The sequence below is a fragment of the Urocampus carinirostris genome, chromosome 15 (genome assembly GCF_059441175.1).
Source record: "Urocampus carinirostris isolate Australia breed hairy pipefish chromosome 15, RoL_Ucar_1.0, whole genome shotgun sequence".
Classification (NCBI taxonomy): Eukaryota; Metazoa; Chordata; class Actinopteri; order Syngnathiformes; family Syngnathidae; genus Urocampus; species Urocampus carinirostris.
In genome coordinates, this window is record NC_142363.1 from 28,700,549 (window position 1) to 28,720,335 (window position 19,787).

A 19,787-nucleotide genomic window follows, 5' to 3' on the forward strand; every position below is an offset into this window, starting at 1 on the left:
CTTTCCCGAGCGTTATAAGGTCGTGCATTTGCATATCGTTTTCCAAAGTAGACGCACAGAGAAAACAAGAAAAATGGATAAGTGTTGAGGAATCAAGGCAAAACCTCAGCCCCAGAAGATTCAAAAGAAGCTAACAAAATTGATGACGCTACAAAACGTAAACGTACATTAAGAACATCGTGAAAAGGGAAGTTCACGTGGCTTGTAGCAGACGACGCAACGCAAACGCCCGGGGCGTGCATCTTCTACGTCGGGCGTACAACTTTCGTTTTTCTCTTGTTTTTGTTTTTTTTCTCCAAAATCAAATGTTTGCTTTATTCCGATTTCAAAATCTTCGGTTTGGAAATTTCTGAAATTTGGTTCATTTGGCAATGCGCATGCTCGGCAGCCAAGTAGTCGCACAGAGAACACAACAAAAATGGATAAGCGTCGAGGAATCGAGGCAAAACCTCAGCCCCAGAAGAAAGATTCAAAAGAAGCAAACAAAATTGATGACGCCACAAAACGTAAACGTACATTAAGAACATCGTGGAAAGAGGAGTTCACGTGGCTTTTTCTCACGAGTTTCAGACCCTGGCTTCAGCCTGGTAAATTGGGTTTGTTCTTTGGTTTGAATGTATAATAAAGTATTTAATAAATAGATGAATGAGTAAAAGTATCTACTTGTACCTGGTGGAACCTTTTTAAAACCCAACCCCAGCGAAAAAAAACAAGGGATTACTCTACCTCTCTTGCGAAAGGGCGATCCAGGCTTCCCTTCTGGCGGAGGCAGCTTCAGTCACGCCAAACCGGAATCCCCCGGATGGTTTTTGAACCCGCAGCCGCACAAACATGACGCACCAAGGACGTTCTGCACGCGATAATGCGATTTACGCATTTTCCCCCAAAACATTGAATGCCTCGTGGTGTAGCTACCTGCGGTTCCAAGAGCTCCTCCCGACTCATTTTCGGACGTGTTTCTGTTCCCGGTTTGCTGGTTCGCTGCGGAATCTTCGCTCGGATTCAAATTGGAGAGAGTTGTGGGTGCCAGGCTTGAAACACACTCGGGATTCTGAACCTTTTTCAGCTTTTGGAAAAGTTTCTTCCCTTTTCTCCTAAAAAACAAGACAAAAGTGTTCTTAACCCTACCTTGTAACTATTTTTGCCTATTTATCCTGACAGTCTTTAAATCTTAATTTCCTCTTTAAACTCTTACGTGCGTATCTTGAGAGTCATGGCCAATCGGGTTGCATACAATGTTTCACTATGTTGTTATAAATAAAAATATACAACATTCCTTTCAATTAAAAGGAGATTAGAAATATGAAATGGAAGACGAAAGATTGTTTTTGTAAAAGAGTTTGTTTCTTAAAATACAAAAAAGACAATAGTTAAAACCATCTGCCATAGTCAAGTAAAGTCCCGCTTATTTGTGATAATCATAAGGAGTATCAAAGGGCCGCACAGATTATAGCAAACTACAGACTATTATGACACCATCCCCTGATCTAAAACTGCATGAGGGGAAGGAAAAACTCAAAACCTCAACATGAAGTAATTTAAGAAACCTATTACACCATCCCCTGATCTAAAACCTACATGAGGGCAAGGAAAAACTCAAAAACCTAGACATGAGGTAAATTAAGAAGCCTACTACACCATCCCCTGATCTAATACCTACATGAGGGCAAGGTAAAACTCAAAAGCCTCAACATGAGGTAAATTAAGTAACTTATTACACCATACCCTGATCTAAAACCTACATGAGGGCAATGAAAAACCTCAAATACCTCAACATGAGGTAAATGAAGATACTTATTACACCATCCTTTGATCTAAAACCTACATGAGGGCAAGGAAAAACTCAAAAACCTCAACATGAGGTAAATTAAGAAGCCTACTACACCATCCCCTGATCTAATACCTACATGAGGGCAAGGTAAAACTCAAAAACCTCAATATGAGGTAAATTAAGAAACTTATTACACCATACCCTGATCTAAAACCTACATGAGGGCAAGGAAAAACCTCAAATACCTCAACATGAGGTAAATGAAACAATATATTACACCATCCCCTGATCTAAAACCTACACGAGGGCAAGGAAAAACTCATAACCTCAACATGAGGTAAATGAAGAAATCTACTACACCATACCCTGATCTAAAACCTACATGAGGGCAAGGAAAAACTCATAACCTCAACATGAGGTAAATGAAGAAATCTATTATGCCATCCCCTGATCTAAAACCTACATGAGGGCAAGGTAAAACTCAAAAACCTCAACATGAGGTAAATTAAGAAACTTATTACACCATACCCTGATCTAAAACCTACATGAGGGCAAGGAAAAACTCATAACCTCAACATGAGGTAAATGAAGAAATCTATTATGCCATCCCCTGATCTAAAACCTACATGAGGGCAATGAAAAACCTAAAATACCTCAACATGAGGTAAATGAAGATACTTATTACACCATCCTTTGATCTAAAACCTACATGAGGGCAAGGAAAAACTCAAAAACCTCAACATGAGGTAAATGAAGAAACCTACTACCCCATCCCCTGATCTAAAACCTACATGAGAGCGAGGAAAAACTCTAAAACCTCTACATGAGGAAAATAAAGAAACCTCGAGAAGGGACGGCACATGAGTTAATGCCCATTCCTATAACAATAACAAACAATACACAGATATTGCCAACATGAAATACAGGTCATTCATAAGCTATAGAATAGAGGTGTGTTTTAAGCATAAACTCTGATGGACTCCCTACTGTCACTAGACACAACACAAAAACCCCTAATCTCGAAATGTTATACTTCCATTTTAAAACTCAATCCAACATCACTGAATTCTTTAAGGTCTGTCTGGGACCAGAATCTCAAAAACACAATCGATCTGCTTTTGTAACCGATTTGTATTTAGAAAAATAAAAAGGCTAAGAGGGGTCTTTTGGACGGGGTTGGAATTCCTTATCTGAGGGCTTCTCTACCAGTCCTCCTTGCAAGTTCAAAATCTATTGATGTCTTCTCTCTATAGTTTTAGTGTCTACGAAGGTTTGAACCAGGGGTGTCAAACTCATTTTAACTCAGGGGCCACACGATAGAACAAACATTCTCTCGGGGGCCGGACTAGTAGATTAGAGAGAAAGAAATAAAAAAGAGAAAGAAAGGGAGAGAAAAAAAGAGCATGAGACAAAGAAAGAGAGAAAGGGAGAGAAAGAGTGAAAAGAGAGAGAGGGAGAGAGAATGTGGGAAAAAGATAAAAATAGAAATTGTGAGATAATGAGAAAGAAAAAGAGAAAGAAATCCAAAGATAAATAGAAAGAGAGAAAGAGAGAAGGAGAGAGAGAGACAAGGGGAGAATAAGCAAAGGGCAAAGCAAGAGAGAGAAAAGGAAATGAGGAAGAGATAGCAAAATAAGAAAAAGAGAGACAGAGAGTGAAAGGGAGAGATAGAGTGAGAGAAAAGGGAGGAAGAGAGAGAAAGAGAGAGAGAGAGAGAAAGAGAGAGAGAGAGAGAGAGAGAGAGAGAGAGAGAAAGAGAAAGAAAAGCAACTACAGCGTCTTTGTGAGAGGCACCTGGCTTTGGCAACATCAAGTGTATATATTTCAACCTGCAGCTCATTTTTCTCTTGTGCTTCCCTCAGCGTTGTCTCGCGGGCAGGATTCCTTACACCTCAGCGGACCGATACGGCCCGTGGGCCGCCTATTTGACACCCCTGGTTTAAACTGATCGACCATTAACTGATAAACAGTGGAAAATTCTTAGTTATGCACTGCGTTATGGATAGAACAAAATACTACAAACCTGCGCTGGGATTGGTGAAAGTGAACAGGCGAGATATCCGAAAAGAAGGACACGGAAGCCAGATTGTCCACGGAGCAGGACAGGAGGTACTCCTCACAACCGTGTTCTTTCACCAGGGGATGCGTCTTGCAGGGGTCGAAGAAGAGCTTGTTGGTGGTCACCAGGAGGATGCCGGACACCACACCCTGATGAGAATGTTAGGAAAGTAGTAGCCCTTTGAGACTCTTTGTGATTAAGGGCATCACAAATCAACATGACTTGACTGGATGAGAGAAAAAGCTCGAGATTTAATAGATTCATCCCACTTCCTTTCGGGCATTCTGTTATGATTTAGGTCGCAGGTGTCAAACGGGCGGCCCGCGGGCCAGATCGGGCCCGTTAAGGGATTGAATCCGGCCCGCGAGACAACACTCAGAGAAGCGCAAGAGAAAAACAAGCTGCAGGTTGAAATATGTCAACTTGATGTTGCCAAAGCCAGGTGCATCGTACAAAGACACTGTACTTGAGTTTATTTCTCCCTCTATCTCTCTCCCCCCCCCTCTTTTCCACCCCTTTTCTCCCACTCTCTGTCTCTTTCACTCTCTGTGTCTCTCTTTTTCTCTTCCTTTGTTGCTCTTTGTCCTTTCTCTGTGTCTTTTTAACTTCTTTTGCTCTAACTTCCTTTTTTACTTTTCTCTCTTTTCTCTTTCTCTCTTCCTACCTTTCGCGCTTTCTTTTCTCTTTTCTCTCCATCTGTCTATTTCTCTTTGGATTTCTTTCTTCCTCTCCCTTTCTTTTCACCCTCTCTCACGACTTTTTATCTCTTGTTTCTCACGCTCTCTCTCTCTCTCTCTCTCTCTCTCTCTTTTTCTTTCTTTGTCCCGCCCTCTTTCCTATCCCTTTCCCTCCCTCGTATTTCTTTGTCTCTCTTTTTCTTTCTCTTTAATCCACTAGTCCGGCCCCCGACTGAATGTTTGTTCTATCGTGTGGCCCCCCCGAGTTCAAATGAGTTTGACACCCCTGATTTAAGTTATATTTACATGTGTACACAAAGAATATAACTGCCTGAAATGAATGAATGAATGAATGAATGAATGAGGTTTAAGACCAAGCCGACAAAATAAAAACACAATCGAAACTAACAAAATAAGAAAACAAATATTTCTTGCACACAATACATCGTGCCTGGCACAGCTTTTAGGCATGCCGAAAAAATAAAACACTTTCCCATGGTCCAACATTGCAAAGTGAATTGTGGGTAGACCCAAGACATGCTCTGAAAAGCCTGACTGAAACCACATCACCGTTTTGCTAGTTCTGTTATTGTGGTCATGCCATATTGCCAGCAAAGTAAATCGGAAAATTCTTAAAAAAGATCATGAATACATGTTACTAAATCTTTTTAGTTCAAATAAATATAAATTTGATAAATGTGTATATTTTTTGAGATTTTTGAAAACTGGATTTAAGACATTTGAATGCTAATTAGGGCCTTATTTTCAGAATAATGAATTCAATGCATTTTAAGACTTTTCAAGGAACCATGGTATGGAAAAAATATGAAATAGCGTGATTAAAACATGAAGCAATTTTAGTCCATATAAGGAGTTTATTACGACATAAGAAAACGTCACCAACACGGCAGCCCTGAGAAGCATAGTTCACACGAAAGGGAGTTGGATTTAAGCACAATAGCAGCGAATGCAACACCCATGCCCTATCGGACGGTGCGCCCTGTGTATGTGTTAAATACAGAAAGAGAACCCGCAACGGAGACGGAGCCTTTTAACATGATGCGGCCTATGGTCGGTATTTTTCTTTTTTTTCTCTTTTCCTATAACCGGATGGTTCTTACCTTGCGATCGGTGATGTGGCGGCAGAAGAGTTTGAGGTAAGGCGTGGCATCCGGACCTTCACCTTGGCAGCACTCGGGCGGGAGAGCCAAAAGACAGAGTTGTCCGTCGGGCATCGGGACCGCCTCTACATCCTGTGCAGCAAATACATTTAAATAGGTTTGAATATTGATTAGATCACTGTTTATTGGATTTTTTTACGTAATGGCTAGGTTCACACTGCAGAGGTTAATGCTCAATCTGGATTTTCAGGTGAAATCTGTTCTTTTGTTAGATCGTTCACATTTCCGTCTTAATCCGATTTGTATGCATCTCCTGTGTGAATGCCACAAGTTTCCCGCATGCGCAGAGGAGAACACGTGACGTTACACGCAATGCCCCCAGTGTTTATGGAAGTAAACATGGATGCCAACGGCGGAGCATGTCGAGCAATTTTAAAGTTATTGTGCTACCGGAGGCTGAGCAGAGTTGTCTCCCCCTACAATAATTAAATCAAAAACCTCGCATTTCCTCTATTGGAAGCTCTCTGTGTTTTTGTCCGCCATGGTGTGTTGATTTCTATGCTTCCTGACATGACGTGTTGGTCCCATAAATGCGCCTTGACTGTTCACACAGAAGTCGCATTCCAAAAAATCAGATATAGGACCACAAATGAAAGTGGCCTGGGTCTGGTGTGAAAAAAAATCGGATAAGTGCGGTTCAGACGGACTTTAGTGTTTATGGAAGTAATCATGGATGCTAACGGCCAAGTGTTTTTGTCCACCATGGTGTGTTGATTTCTACGCTTCCTGACATGACGTGTGGGTCCCATAAATGCGCCTTGACTGTTCACACAGAAGTCGAATTCCAAAAAAACAGATATAGGACCACAAATAAAAGTGCCCTAGGTCTGGTGAGAAAAAAAAATCAGATTTGTGCCGTTCAGACGGACTTTAGTGTTAATGGAAGTAAACATGGATGCTAACGGCGGAGCGCATCGAGCAATTTTTAAGTTATTGTGGATTTTTGCCGTTCTGACGAATTTTAACAGATCGGATACAGGTCGGGTTTGTGCAAAAACCAAAACAAAAAAACAGAATTCCCTACAGTGTGAACCTAGCCTACTTTAGCAGAAAAAAACAATAATAATAATAAAACATTTGCCGGCACAAACACTTTAACCTGTCACTGGGGCCTTCTTGAAAATCAATTAGAAACAGGCAGCAAAATGGCTGCTCTCAAAGATGGAAGGAAAGAAGTTCATATTTGACTACCGTAAATTACGGACTATAAGCCGCTACTTTTTTCCCAAATGTTCAGCCCTGCGGCTTATTCAGTGAAGCGGACAATTTATGGAATAAAAGTTATATTATTATTATTATTATTATTAAAGCTTTGGAAAACTCTCTCGGTGTACCGTCTTTCTTCGTAAATATGTGTAATGTATTTATTTTAGAGATTTATTTTGTTATGTGTTCTACGGACGAATCAAAAAGAAGGGGCGGAGCAAACGCGGGCTGATGGGAAGTAGGGTAAAGCTGAGTTACCGGTAGACCTGTCTTGTCGCAGCGGACAATAGTGGATATATATTTTTCCCACCCTTAACTTTGGAAACATACATTTTGTTTCCTTGGATTACTTTCAACGGGACCCGGACCTTACAAGTCTGCATCATACGTTAATTATCATTTTTCATTTATGATCCCAACTGTGGTTCTAGGAATGTGTACTATCTATGCAGTTACAATCGTGGAACTTGTGATTGTGTCACAAATTTTAATGCAGGCGCACGCGGCTTACACATGAGTGCAACTTGTGTAAACACAAAAGTGGCAAATCACCTAAAAAGTGGTGGGTGCGGCTTATAATCAGGTGCGCTCTATAGTCCGGAATTTACGGTAATTAAAATTCCATTGACTCATTCAATTCCAGACATTTCTCTCCAAAAAGAGCGGGCCAATTTTTGCCATTTAGACTAGTTTTTGATAGCTTACAGAAAATGTATTTACATAGCTATACAACTACAGGAGATACCATAACAAATCTTCAACCCTCACATTTTATTAGAAAATATATGTTTATAGCTTTTACCATTGTTAAGTAAACAACAAGTGAACATTGTCAAGTTCCTTTAAAATACTTGTTTTTCAGAAAACAGAGGAAAAAAAGCTTTTTGTGAACAGATGTATTTCAAGCAGAACTTTCACTATAGTGATTTCTCATCTGCATTTGTGATACGTCCAATATCTAAACAATGCTTTCCACAAACACGAGGTCAGATTGCTTGCAAACTAATATTATATTGCAAGAACACTCAATTTATGGAGGAAATTTGCAAGAACTTTTCCGTGCCCGATTTTTCCGGTAATCACACGACTTCAGTCCCCCTGGGGCGTACACGAAACATCATCCCTCTCTGAGCTGATGATGACAACGGGATTTTGTCATCTTTTTTTTTTTGAAGGAACCAGCTCTGTTGAAGGGTTAACCCCCTATTACTACCATATCACGCAACTCTTACTACACAGCTTCACTTATGCCAACTCGCCATATGGGGCCGCCTACACACACTCATTGGCCGGATACAGAAAGCAACACTAGGAAGTTGGGCTTCCCCGATGTGTGGAAAAAGATCTGACCATTCTGAAATCATTCCCAGAGGCTTGATACTTACAGATGAGCAGCACCAAAACCTTTATAATAGTTTTCTCAGGGACAATGCTGCTGTAAATGTATTTACCGTAAATTCCGGACTTTAAGCCGCTACTTTTTTCCCAAACGTTCAACCCTGCGGCTTATTCAGTGATGCGGCCAATTTATGTAATTTTCATAACAGCTGCCAGCGGCGCTCGAGTACAAAAGGTAAGATTTAGACTGTTGGAAAAGAAGCGCCGAGGAAGACTGCAACTTCTTAGCTTGTGCACAAATTAAATAAGCGTAGAAATATCCTCACCATGCAAATTGCTAAAAGAAAGGCACATGACGCAGCTTCCAAGCTAGATGAAATCGAGCAGTCCGATAAAGAAGGAAACAGAATTACTGCACGTAAGCTTTGCTTGGCGAGCATGTAGCTAGCGTGTTTTTGAATACGGGAGCGTGGAACGCCGTCTATAAGACATAGTCTCTTTCCCATACTGGGGAAGACGACTTTGATGACGTCTGTTAGTAGGAAGAAGAGGACGTTGCTAGTAGCGTTTTGCTACCCTTCACAGGCACGGTTTGGGATGAAAGTTACAATATTATTATTAAAGCTTTGAAAACTCTCTCGGTGTACCGTCTTTCTTTGTAAATATGTGTAACCCATGTATAATATGTATTTGCACCTGTATATTTTTGTAATGTATTTATTTGAGACACTTATTCTGATATGTTTTGCGAATTAAATAAGAGGGGCAGAGCAAACGCGGGCTGACGGGAAGTGGGGTAAAGGTGAGTGAGACCTGTTGTCGCGGCGGACAATAGTGGATATATATTTTTCCCACCCTTACCTTTGGAAATATAGACTTTTTGTCCTTGGATTAGTTTCACCGGGTACCCGGACTCTGCAGGTCTGCATCAAACCTTAAGTACCAGTATCATTTTCCGTTCATTTTGCCGGCTGTGATTTTTGAATTGTGTACTTCAATGAAGGACATTTAATTTCAACCGCGCGACTTGAAATCGGGTCTGGATAAATTTAATGTTTGTGTTACAATTTATTAGCGTGGGTGCATGCGGCTTATATACAGGTGCGGCTTGTGTATGTACGAAATTGGTTTTCCTCTGAAAATGTGGTGGGTGCGGCTTATAATCAAGTGCGCTCTATAGTCCGGAATTTACGGTATATGTTATGGCATTAAATGAGAAAATTGATGGATAATCACCATCCAATGATCTAAAACCTACATGAGGGCAAGGAAAAACTCAAAAACCTCAACAATGCAGGATGAAAATCCCCCAGGTAGCAAAAACAAAATCATGATACCCCAAGGGATTGCTATACTTTGAAAAAGAGAAAAGAAAATTGTATTCACCAGTAGTCTGTCGTAGTCTGCTTCCAGAATTGGAGATTGCGCTGGAGCAGTCACCTCACCCAACATATCTGTGCCGAGAGTCTCCTTAAGGGCGTCCATGTCGGAGTTCTCTCCGTCCTCACCTTGCTGTGGCCCCACAGAATAAGCAGTGTTAAGAGAAACTGACAAGTACTTCCTCTTTCTGCCCTTCCTTTCCCGCTGTTTATGGTCATAACAGAGCTCTATACGGTCATACGGTCAACACAATCGCACTAGCGTAAACAAAGCGTCTAAAACGCGTTTTCATCGTGAGAGTTGATCATAGCTCCTTCACTCTCTGGAGGACACTTTCGTTCTGCGTGACCGATTTGTGCAGCAGCCACCAAATAAACAATTTGTTTGCGTCACGGGACGCGTGTCGACTTACCGCGGTGCACAAAGGTGACGATTGTGGCAGTGGACTTGGACGGGATGCTGAGTCGCCGCTTTCCACGTGGGACGAGATGCTGAAGACTGACTCATCCTGTGCCGGGATGAAAAACAAAAAAAAAAACAATGCAACAGGTTCAGAATGATTTGCCATATTTATTCGCGTATAATATGGATTTTTTAACTTAATGTTTGGGTGTGTATAATAGAGAGGTTTTACTGTATTATATGACCGCATTTGAGCAATGATTGATCAGTCGAATATATACGGACCACAAAAACCATGGATGCAATGGGAATCAAACCCGGGTTGCGGCGGGGAGAGTGCCGAATCAAAATCACTAGACTACCGGTGATATAGATGACCAAGGCTGCAACTAACAGTTATTTTAATATTTGATGAATCAGTCGATTATTTTTTGGTAAATCGACGTAATGGATTTTAAAAAATGTTTTTGTTTCCTCTTCTTTGTTTGAATATTAAAGTTTTGGACACAAAAATAGCCCACTAAAAACAGAATATTCTATAATTTTAAAAAAAACGTGTTTGACTAATAGCTTAAAAATAAACAAAAATAGACACTAATGTATACTATTTGTTGGTTGAGCCCGGGATCCTTTAAAACACTTAAGTCGTAGGGGCACCCTTTCCTGTGGTGCAAATATGTAAGATACTCCTTTCCTACCACTTTTTCTGCAGATCATAATACATTTGGACTTATCACACAAAGCAAAAACAGAAAAGAAACCCACAGAACAAACTGTAAACACCCCAAAACGCCCGCCAATCAATAGGAATAGGCGTGACTATACATACAGAGGACAAACTGCAATCTCTCTGCCCAGCGCCGTCTGCTCTGAAGGTATTAGTATCGTTTGCAGTATTTGTTGACATTTTTGCAAAAGGACTTTGCTTGCACCTCGTTTCGAAACCATTATTTACAACAAAAATGACGGTCAAAATGAGCTTGAACACTCTTAAGTAACTGCAGGAGGAAGACAAATTTGAAGTGGTAGATTGATGTCGATATGGGACACGGGCTCTGGCATTATTATTTCATAAATGTTATCAAATGATCAAATGTCACACCATGAAACAAAATGTGCTGAAAATTTTGCTTTTGCCTGTAGAGCGAGTTAGGCAGTTTTAATGAATGTTGTCTTAAAATTATGGTGTGTCTCTCTGGAAAAAAAAAAAAAAAAGCAATCGATATATTTTGTTTTCATGGCTCTTAGCGTCAGAGAGAGGATGCAGTTACGCTTTAGGCCAGAGGTGCGCGTAAATCCTGTCTTTTGTAAACAAATCTAAGTTAAACTACACTGCACAAAAAAGACAAAGAAAAACAATGATGGGTATATAATAAAAATAGAAATAAATAATCAAAAAGTCAGTGAGAAACATAATGATATGATGATTGACATTTTACGCCCGACCGGCCTGATATCCAGATCGGTTCGGGCTTAAGATCTTACCTCCAGGCTGAAAGTGGCGGACAAAACCTTTTCCCACTTGCTAAAGGCTAGTTCACTTTTCAGTTGCCCCACCTTTTGCTATTAAACACAACAATATATTTCCTTGTGCTAGCAGGCTCTCAGACGCCAATCTGGCACCCAGAGACCCCATGAAAGCAGAGGTTTATCGAATGAATTGGTATTTATTGGGGGTACACCTTGACAAGAAACATAGCTGAAGACACTCGCGGAAGCTTAAAGTCCAACTTTGTAAATTTTCACGAAAATTGGTTCAGCCTTTTTCGGAGCCTATAAGTCACATACAAACCCACAAATACACACAAATCGGGATTTATAAAGCAGTTTAGTTTAGATAGGTGATAGATTTAGATCATGTTATTACATTAAGTAGTTACCATGTTATTACTATGTTATTATTACGTAATGACCTTGTATGATTATTAGAAGTATGATTCAAATAGGTCAACCAGTAAAAACATCCGCGTTGAATAAGTATGTATAGATTATTGGCTAATTTTAAGAAGATTGTATAATGAAAGGCACTGTGTTTTAGTTAGAAATCACATTTCCTAAGAAATTGCAATAATAACTGCAGATCTACTTTCAGAACTGGCCCTCGAGCTATTCAGAGGGTTCTTAGAAGTCCGAGTAGTTTAAATGCTGTCTGTAATATTATGGGAAATAACAAAAAAATACCTTTGAGTCCAAATCAAAAACCGCAGTCCTCTTGTTATATTTGCTGTAGAAGTTTTGAAAAAGACTCAGTCTACCCATGACGACGGAGGCCCTCCACGAACTGAACCTTGGACGCTCTTACTCAGACACAAGTCATCATTTCCCGGCCATAAAACACTCATTTTCCTTTTTCTTGAGTCGTCAACTGAATAGAGCAAAATACGTGACTGACCGTACTGTTTCCATGTGACACTTGATTATTTTTCTCTTTATTCTTTGCGTCGTTGGCGTCCGATGACGTCCCTGCGGGGAATAGCCAAAAATAAAACTTTTATTATTTTCTGCAACAACAAAAATTCAGTTTGCAACACTCTCCAAGTGTATTACTGGCGGAATTAGGACTCCCTCTAGCGGATGAAAGATACACTGCCTAAATATTTTTTTTTCAATAAATTTAAACTGTTTATTAATTGTAAAGATGTCCTGTATCTCGCCAGGCTTTTTAATTCACCTGAACAAAAATTTAGAAACAAATAATGGAAATTCACTTTTTAATTACAGACGCTCCCCTACTTACGACCATCCGACTTACGCAAAACGGTAGATACGAACATTTTTTTCGGGTTGTCGAAAAATATCCGGACATTCCTGTAAGTTAGATTTTGTATAGTGAGCACCTTTTTCAGAGTACTGGACATAAATGGAGTGCTTCTTTCCGCCGCTACCGCCGTGTGGTGGCGCTGTGGGAGCTCACCCAGCAGCCACCCGGAAAAAAAAAATCCGCTTCCTCTTCCTAGTCCGTGCGTAAAAATTCTATACTGTCTTTGTGTATACTGTATCTCCAGTGCGCTAAGAGCTTTGACAATTCTACTGTTTGATATCTCGTGCATCCATTCAAAATGGTTGGTGTGAAGTGTAAGGAAGAGGCAAGCTGTTTCTTTGAAATGAAAGTGGAATATGAAAGTTGATGCGGTTGAGAAAATGGTTGGATCGCTTTTTTTCGTCCACTTCCTACCACGGAGGAGGAAGTCGTCGAACTCTTGAAGCCCATCTTCCAAAATTAAGTTAAACGTCACTTTGTTTATCTTTAGAGAGCGCATTATTATATGAAATGTTTATTGTTGAGTACAAAACAATGCAGGTTACTTATACAAGCCTTAAAAATACTTATACAAACCTTAAACATACAAAATATGGCACTTAAACAACTTACCAACAAATTCAACTTACAAACGATCGTCCGGAACGTAACTCGTTCGTAAGTCAGGCAAGCGTCTTATATTTTTTAACAATGCATTTTACTTGTATTTTCAATTTTTTGCCATTTTTTTTTTTATTTAACAAGGTATTTTTGCATTTGGAGTTTCTAATTCAATGCTTAAATAAGGGGCATAAATATTAATTTTCTTTAATTATGTGTGTTTCAATGCCAATTTGATTAAGTGATCTCTTCAGAAAAACCTGAAATGATTAAAAAGATACATCTACAAGTAGATGTTTGCATGTATATGTATTGAGAAATACATACGAGAAATCTAGGATAACTTTTTTTCTTATGTATTAACAAGGTATCGGATTGGCAAATATCATAAAATCAAATAAAAACAGAAAAAACAAACTTTTGTTTCCTCCCCTGCCAATTTTTTAACGCAATGAGGTCCTCGGCTAGTCTATATGGTGGTAAAAAAATGAAAATACACTACTTTGCTAGAATAAGAACGATTTCCCATACACATGTACATTTGGAGCGGGCGGGACGAGGACCAATAGCAAGAATCGGTATCGGGCTCTTACCCGGCCTCATTTGAGAGTACCGTATTTTCCGCACTATAAGGCGCACCGGGTTATAGGGCGCACCCTGAAAAAATAGTTTTTGGCCCTATTTTTGACATACATAAGACGCACCGGATTATAAGGCGCTACAATGGGAAACAGTCGGATAGTTCAGTCCAACTTATTACCCCCTTAACATTCCCAAAGCTTGCAAAGAAGCAAATAAGTGTCGAGAACACGTGCGGATGCGGTGTCCATACGATGTCACTCAAATGCATCGTTCTATCATTCGGAAGGTTAAAGTCTTGGGATTCAAGAAATGCCAACCATTCTTTAGTTTCTACTTTCTTTTTCGCTCGCAACTTTACTGTGCATATGACAATAAACACTTGGAATTGAGTTGAATTTAAAAATAGACACTCCATTCCATCAATTATCTGCACCGCTTATCACAGAACCATCGAGTTCAGTCTGAAACAAGATACAGGGATAATATATATAGCCAGAGTAGCTCACCGAAGTCGTTGTGTTCATAATAATGTGCAGCCGTGGTCCTCTTATATCCGTGAGTTCCAGGAGAATAAAATATTTACAAATACAAAATAGTAAAAAAATGCTTTCTGTATGCAGTCAGCCACGTGCTATACGCATTCATTTTTTTTGGCCAATTGCAGGCTTTGTTTTGCCGTCTAAGCCAATGCCAGCCTGTAAATGATAAAGAGGATCCGCCCCTTGACCTCCGAATAACTATAGCCATTAGTGATCGATTCAACTGATGATAGACACGTCTTTTTGGGCCAATTGCAGGCTTTGTTTTGCCGTTCAAGCCAATGCCAGCCTGTAAATTATAAAAAGGATCCTCCCCTTGACCTCCGAATAACTTTAGCCAATAGTGATCCATTCAAATGATGATTGACACATTGGTTAGCCAATGAAACACCGGTATATAAATCCCAGCACACACCGCGGACTACTTGGCGTTCGGGGGAGAATCTAGTCGGCGGCTGCAAGTTAGTTGCAAGACTTTGCGAATTAATTTTGTTCCATAAATAAGGCGCACTGTATTAAAAGGCGCATGGTCAGCTTTTGAAAAAAATAAAGGCTTTTAGGTGCGCCTTATAGTGCGGAAAATACAGTACTTATTACTTATTTCCAAATCCAAAACCACAAGTCTCTGGCGTGATTTACTTTAGAAATAAATAAGTAAACAAAATAAAATAAAATTTAGAAAAAGGGGAAAAAAAGCCACCATCGTGGCAGAGTACCTTGCAGGTAGTACTGCCGCAGTATCGGATTTCTAATGTGAGGGATGTGATCCAGAGGTGGGCCGTGATTGGTTGAAGCATCCTGTAAGCATCCGATTTTGGATCGAATATCCCAGGGCTGTGTGACGAAATTTGGCGTTTGGGAGACCCCCGGGGGTATCTTTGAACCCAGCCTGAAGAAACACAATTAGGAGAAGACTAACAAAGTATTGTGTATACCAGGTGTCGACCAATCGCAGAGAGGAATCTTAGAGACCTAGGTCTAATAATAGTCCCGATGGTTGATTGGTTCGGACTGTGAAACTTTAGAAAGGTTAGCGATATGTGTGTCCTTATAGATCTAGATTGAGTTCTTGATGTGCTCTTAATTTGAACAAAAACAAAGCGTATTTTAAATTTTATTTTGGCACAGTAGACTATACTACGTGGTTAAAATGAGGGCACTTTTTTGTTGGACACCAGGCGAGTACCTGATCTTATTAATTGTTCATTTTCCTCATGTTGAGGTTTTTGAGTTTTTCCTTGCCCTCATGGAGGTTTTAGATCAGGGGATGGTGTAATAGCTTTCATTATTTACCTTACGTTGAGGTTTTAAGATTTTACCTTGCCCTCATGCAGGTTTTAGATTAGGGGACGGTGTGATAGGTTTCTTCATTTACCTCATGTTAAGGTTTTGAGTTTTTCCTTGCCCTCATGTAGGTTTTAGATCAGGGAATGGTGTAACACGTTTCTTCAGTTACCTCATATCTTGGTTTTTGAGTTTTTTTCTTGCCCTCCTGTAGGTTTTAGATCAGGGGATGGTTGAATAGGTTTCTTCATTTTCCTCATGTAGAGGTTTTTGAGTTTTTCCTTGCCCTCATGTAGGTTTTAGATCAGGGGATGGTGTAATAGGTTTCTTCATTTACCTCATGTTGCGGTTTCTCAGTTTTTCCTTGCCCTCATGTAGGTTTTAGATGAGGGGATAGTGTCATTATAGTCTGTGGTTTGCAATAGTCTGTGCAGCCCTTTGAGACTCTTTGTAATGAAGGGCGCCCCCATTAAACATGACTTGACTTCTTATTCAAGGCTACATGCATCCATCCATCCATCGATTATCTGGACCACTTATCCTCAGTAGGGTCACGGGGGTGCTGGAGCCCATCCCAGCTATCTTCGGGCTGTGGGCAGGGGACACCCTGAACTGGTTGCCAGCCAGTCACAGGGCACACAGAGACAGACAAGTCACTCGCTTATTCACACATGGGGGCAATTTGGATCGGGGAAACCCACAGGGAGAACATGCAAACTCCGCACAGGAGGATTAGATCCCATTACCTCAGAACTGTACTTTAAGGTTACATTGTTCATTTATCTTAAACAAAATTGAACAATTCTATTCATATTTAGTTTAGTTTATCTTGAATTATTTTATTCCATTAAAAGTGATAGAAAGTAATCATGTCACATTCTTTTAATATTATGGTTTTCGGAATATGTAACTGATTACATTTTTCATTAGGTTTTTAGTGACTTCTTTTTAAACCCTCATAATAACAATAAAGGCCATTCATTCATTTCCATGCAGTGTCTTATTCCTAACCTGCTTTTCACGTTGCCAAAATAGCCGGTCCTGGTTTTGTCCCTCTGTGGCTTGTGCTCCGTTGCGCCATTCATTCTCCTGATGGACTGAGCCATTCTCTTTTCTCTTCAGTTCATCGCTTTCTGCAGTTGCGCCATAGAACTGGAATTCTTTTCCGATTCTCCATGACGGGCAGACGTTCTTCGTTCCAGCTTTGCAGTTCACAAAACAAGGCAGCAACTTAACTGTGGTGCAGAAAGAGGGTCGGGTTACACACGTGGATGGATTTCTACACACTCGAGAGATTTTAGTGGATAATGGATCCGGTCGAACGATTGAATTAACATGTCAACTGAATCGGGAGGAGAATGCAGAGAGTGCGAGGAACTCTTCACGGAGATAAGCATCATAGTGTGGTATGCTGGAAGCACGGCAGCAGATAGGAGAACCTAACAGAGAGTCATCAATACAGCCTAGAAATCATTGTCTGCTCTCTGCCCAGTCTGGAAGGCGTTTCTGGCTCGCTACACGTCCCTTAAAAGAAGGACTAATAAGCTCAGAGACAGCTATTTATCTTAAAATTCTTCTTTATCTCATTTTTATTTCAATCTCTTAATAATTGTTTATCCTGGAGTGTCACATCTAATGTTGTTGTAAAAAATGTAGAATATTTTATTATTAATGACGATAAAGACAATTCTATTCTGATCATGTTGTATTTTATTTAACGGTTGTAAAATAACCAAAGGCGAAATAAATGTATTCAGATTCAGATCTACTTTATTGTCATTCTAGTACACGTGTATACAGAACGAAATGTCGATACATCTGACCCGCACAGTTTCCTTGAATGTACAGATATAAATAAAATGTTGTATTGAGTTGGAGTATTGAGTACTAATAATATACTAAATAATTATGGCTATGTATAGTATTTTACAGTAGCGCAAATAGTGCAAGAGGAGCAGCTAACCAGCTCAGTAGCCTAGATGGTAGTGTGCCCGCTTTGAGACTGGGAGGTCGCTGGTTCGCGCCTCGGCCGAGACATACCTAATTGGTATAATGGCGGCGCCCTCTGTTGGCTGCGGCTGCATCGACTTGCTACAACGGGTCAGGTGTATCGACATTTCGTTCTGTGTACATTGTTACAAAGAATGACAATACAAAGGAAATTATTATTATTAATTATTATGTGCAAAATGGGCTGTCAGGTAAACAAGTCAGGTAAACAGTAACAATAATACAGTAACAATAACGCTGTAAGTACAATAGTGCAGAGAAACAAAAGTCAAAACCATCATTCCTAAGACTTAAAAAGTGGTCGGCGGCGCCCTCTGTTGGCTGCGGCTGCATCGGCTCGCTACAACGGGTCAGGTGCAATCGACATTTCGTTCTGTGTACATTGTTACACAGAATGACAATACAAGGAAATTATTATTATTATTATTATTATTATAATATCCTTAGTTGTCCACATAAATCACTATGAAACTCATGCAAAATATGTTTTAAAAATCACCATTTTCTGATTAAAAAAATATGCAAATGAAATTAATAATTTATGCGAATGAAACTATGACTGTGGTGGTTTTATGTATCGAAATAGCAAATTAATTGTAGAATATAAAAACATTAAATTAACATTGTGTGGATCCTTCGTCATACAGAGATCGGAATTGGTTACGGATGATAATCGTTCATTTCACAGGAAAAAACGCAATTTGGAACGCTACATTACAAAGATTATAAGTAAATTAAACTACTAGATACCAGAGATATTCCATATATTTACAGCACTAAATGCTTTGGTTTTGCAGCTTTGGGCAGTCTCACAAGAAATCAAGGAGTTCAATTCTTCTTTGCAGTGCTTAAAATGTCCTTTTGTTGATTTCCAATTATTATTTATTCAGTAAAAACAACAATGTCTATATAGATGTCCCTACACCTTTAAACAGTTAAACCTAGCTTACTTTTGCAGCTTTGGGCAGAGACACAAGTGAGTGATGAGTTAAGTTATTACCAGCAGTTCTGAAATACGCTTGAATTCAAAAATATATTACTTAGGCACTACATACCCTAATGTTTCTGTTACTCTCTATGCGAGCAACATATAGTGACAGACATTGCAAATCCGTTTTCTTCCACTAGAGGTCGCAAGGGACAATTTACAGTTACCTGCGCATCTTTTATCCACCTGTTGTGGATGTCAGCTTTAATTGACATGAAAACAAGTATGTTTTAGGTGTTTTCTGAGATTATTTTTTTCAATAGCAAGAAGAATGAACCTTTCCACTGTAAAGGTTGGGAACTACTAGTCACAATTTATTTATGCCTTTATGACTTGCTTGCATGGATGAAAGCGGCACTGGTGCCACCAAATCACAGCACATGATTGCAGCACAAATAAAGGCCTGCATTCTTTATTTAAAGTAAGATTTGTTTGCTCACTTTAGCGTATTTAAACAAAGCACACCCATGCAAATAATCTCTACGTTTTCAGGAAGTGATTTCGGGTGTGCGTCGTTAATCGCCAAAGAGGAAGTAATGAACGAAGTCATGGGCTCGGACGTACGAATGGACGGCACATTGACATCTTTTCAATCGATTAAACAAAAGAGAGCCGAGTTTTATACTTTAACGTACCGTTCAATGGACGAAGGATGCCAAAAGGCTCCGTCTTCTAGTTGCTGTTAAACGATATCGTTAGACAGAGCGGCGTCCATGCCCGCCCTCTGAATACAGTTTGGGGACGACTTCCTCCGTAGACGGAAGTGAACTTGAGACATTCTCTTGTTTCATCAAAGATTAAATATAGTTTCTGCTCATGGGCGCCACCAGGCTGTACTTGCATAAGACACACCACAGGAAATGGTTCCCCGACGACCCTTTTGGCGAAGGGATCCCACCCATGCTCCATTTAGAATTATGATTGAATTAAGAATTATATGTATTACTATCTGATAACAACATAGCGAATATTGTTTATAACAACATTAGAAATTATAAACAAGCAGGGT

The 19,787-nt window shown here is 39.8% G+C and overlaps 1 protein-coding gene across 1 annotated transcript in view; it reads right to left on the bottom strand.

Moving 5' to 3' along the window:
• The window catches only part of LOC148352061 (oxidation resistance protein 1A), a 34,445-nt gene extending 14,903 nt beyond the window's left edge, over positions 1-19,542 (bottom strand). The window contains exons 1-10 of the mRNA XM_088354753.1: positions 19,414-19,542; positions 16,792-17,015; positions 15,213-15,385; positions 12,407-12,477; positions 10,025-10,120; positions 9,619-9,744; positions 5,629-5,760; positions 3,795-3,979; positions 916-1,094; positions 727-850 (exon numbers count right to left, since the gene is read on the bottom strand). Coding sequence (XP_088210879.1) covers positions 727-850; positions 916-1,094; positions 3,795-3,979; positions 5,629-5,760; positions 9,619-9,744; positions 10,025-10,120; positions 12,407-12,477; positions 15,213-15,385; positions 16,792-16,886 — 1,181 coding nt within the window. The 5' untranslated portion in view covers positions 16,887-17,015; positions 19,414-19,542. The remainder of the gene's footprint in view (positions 1-726; positions 851-915; positions 1,095-3,794; positions 3,980-5,628; positions 5,761-9,618; positions 9,745-10,024; positions 10,121-12,406; positions 12,478-15,212; positions 15,386-16,791; positions 17,016-19,413) is intronic.
• Between the last annotated feature and the right edge of the window lie 245 nt (positions 19,543-19,787).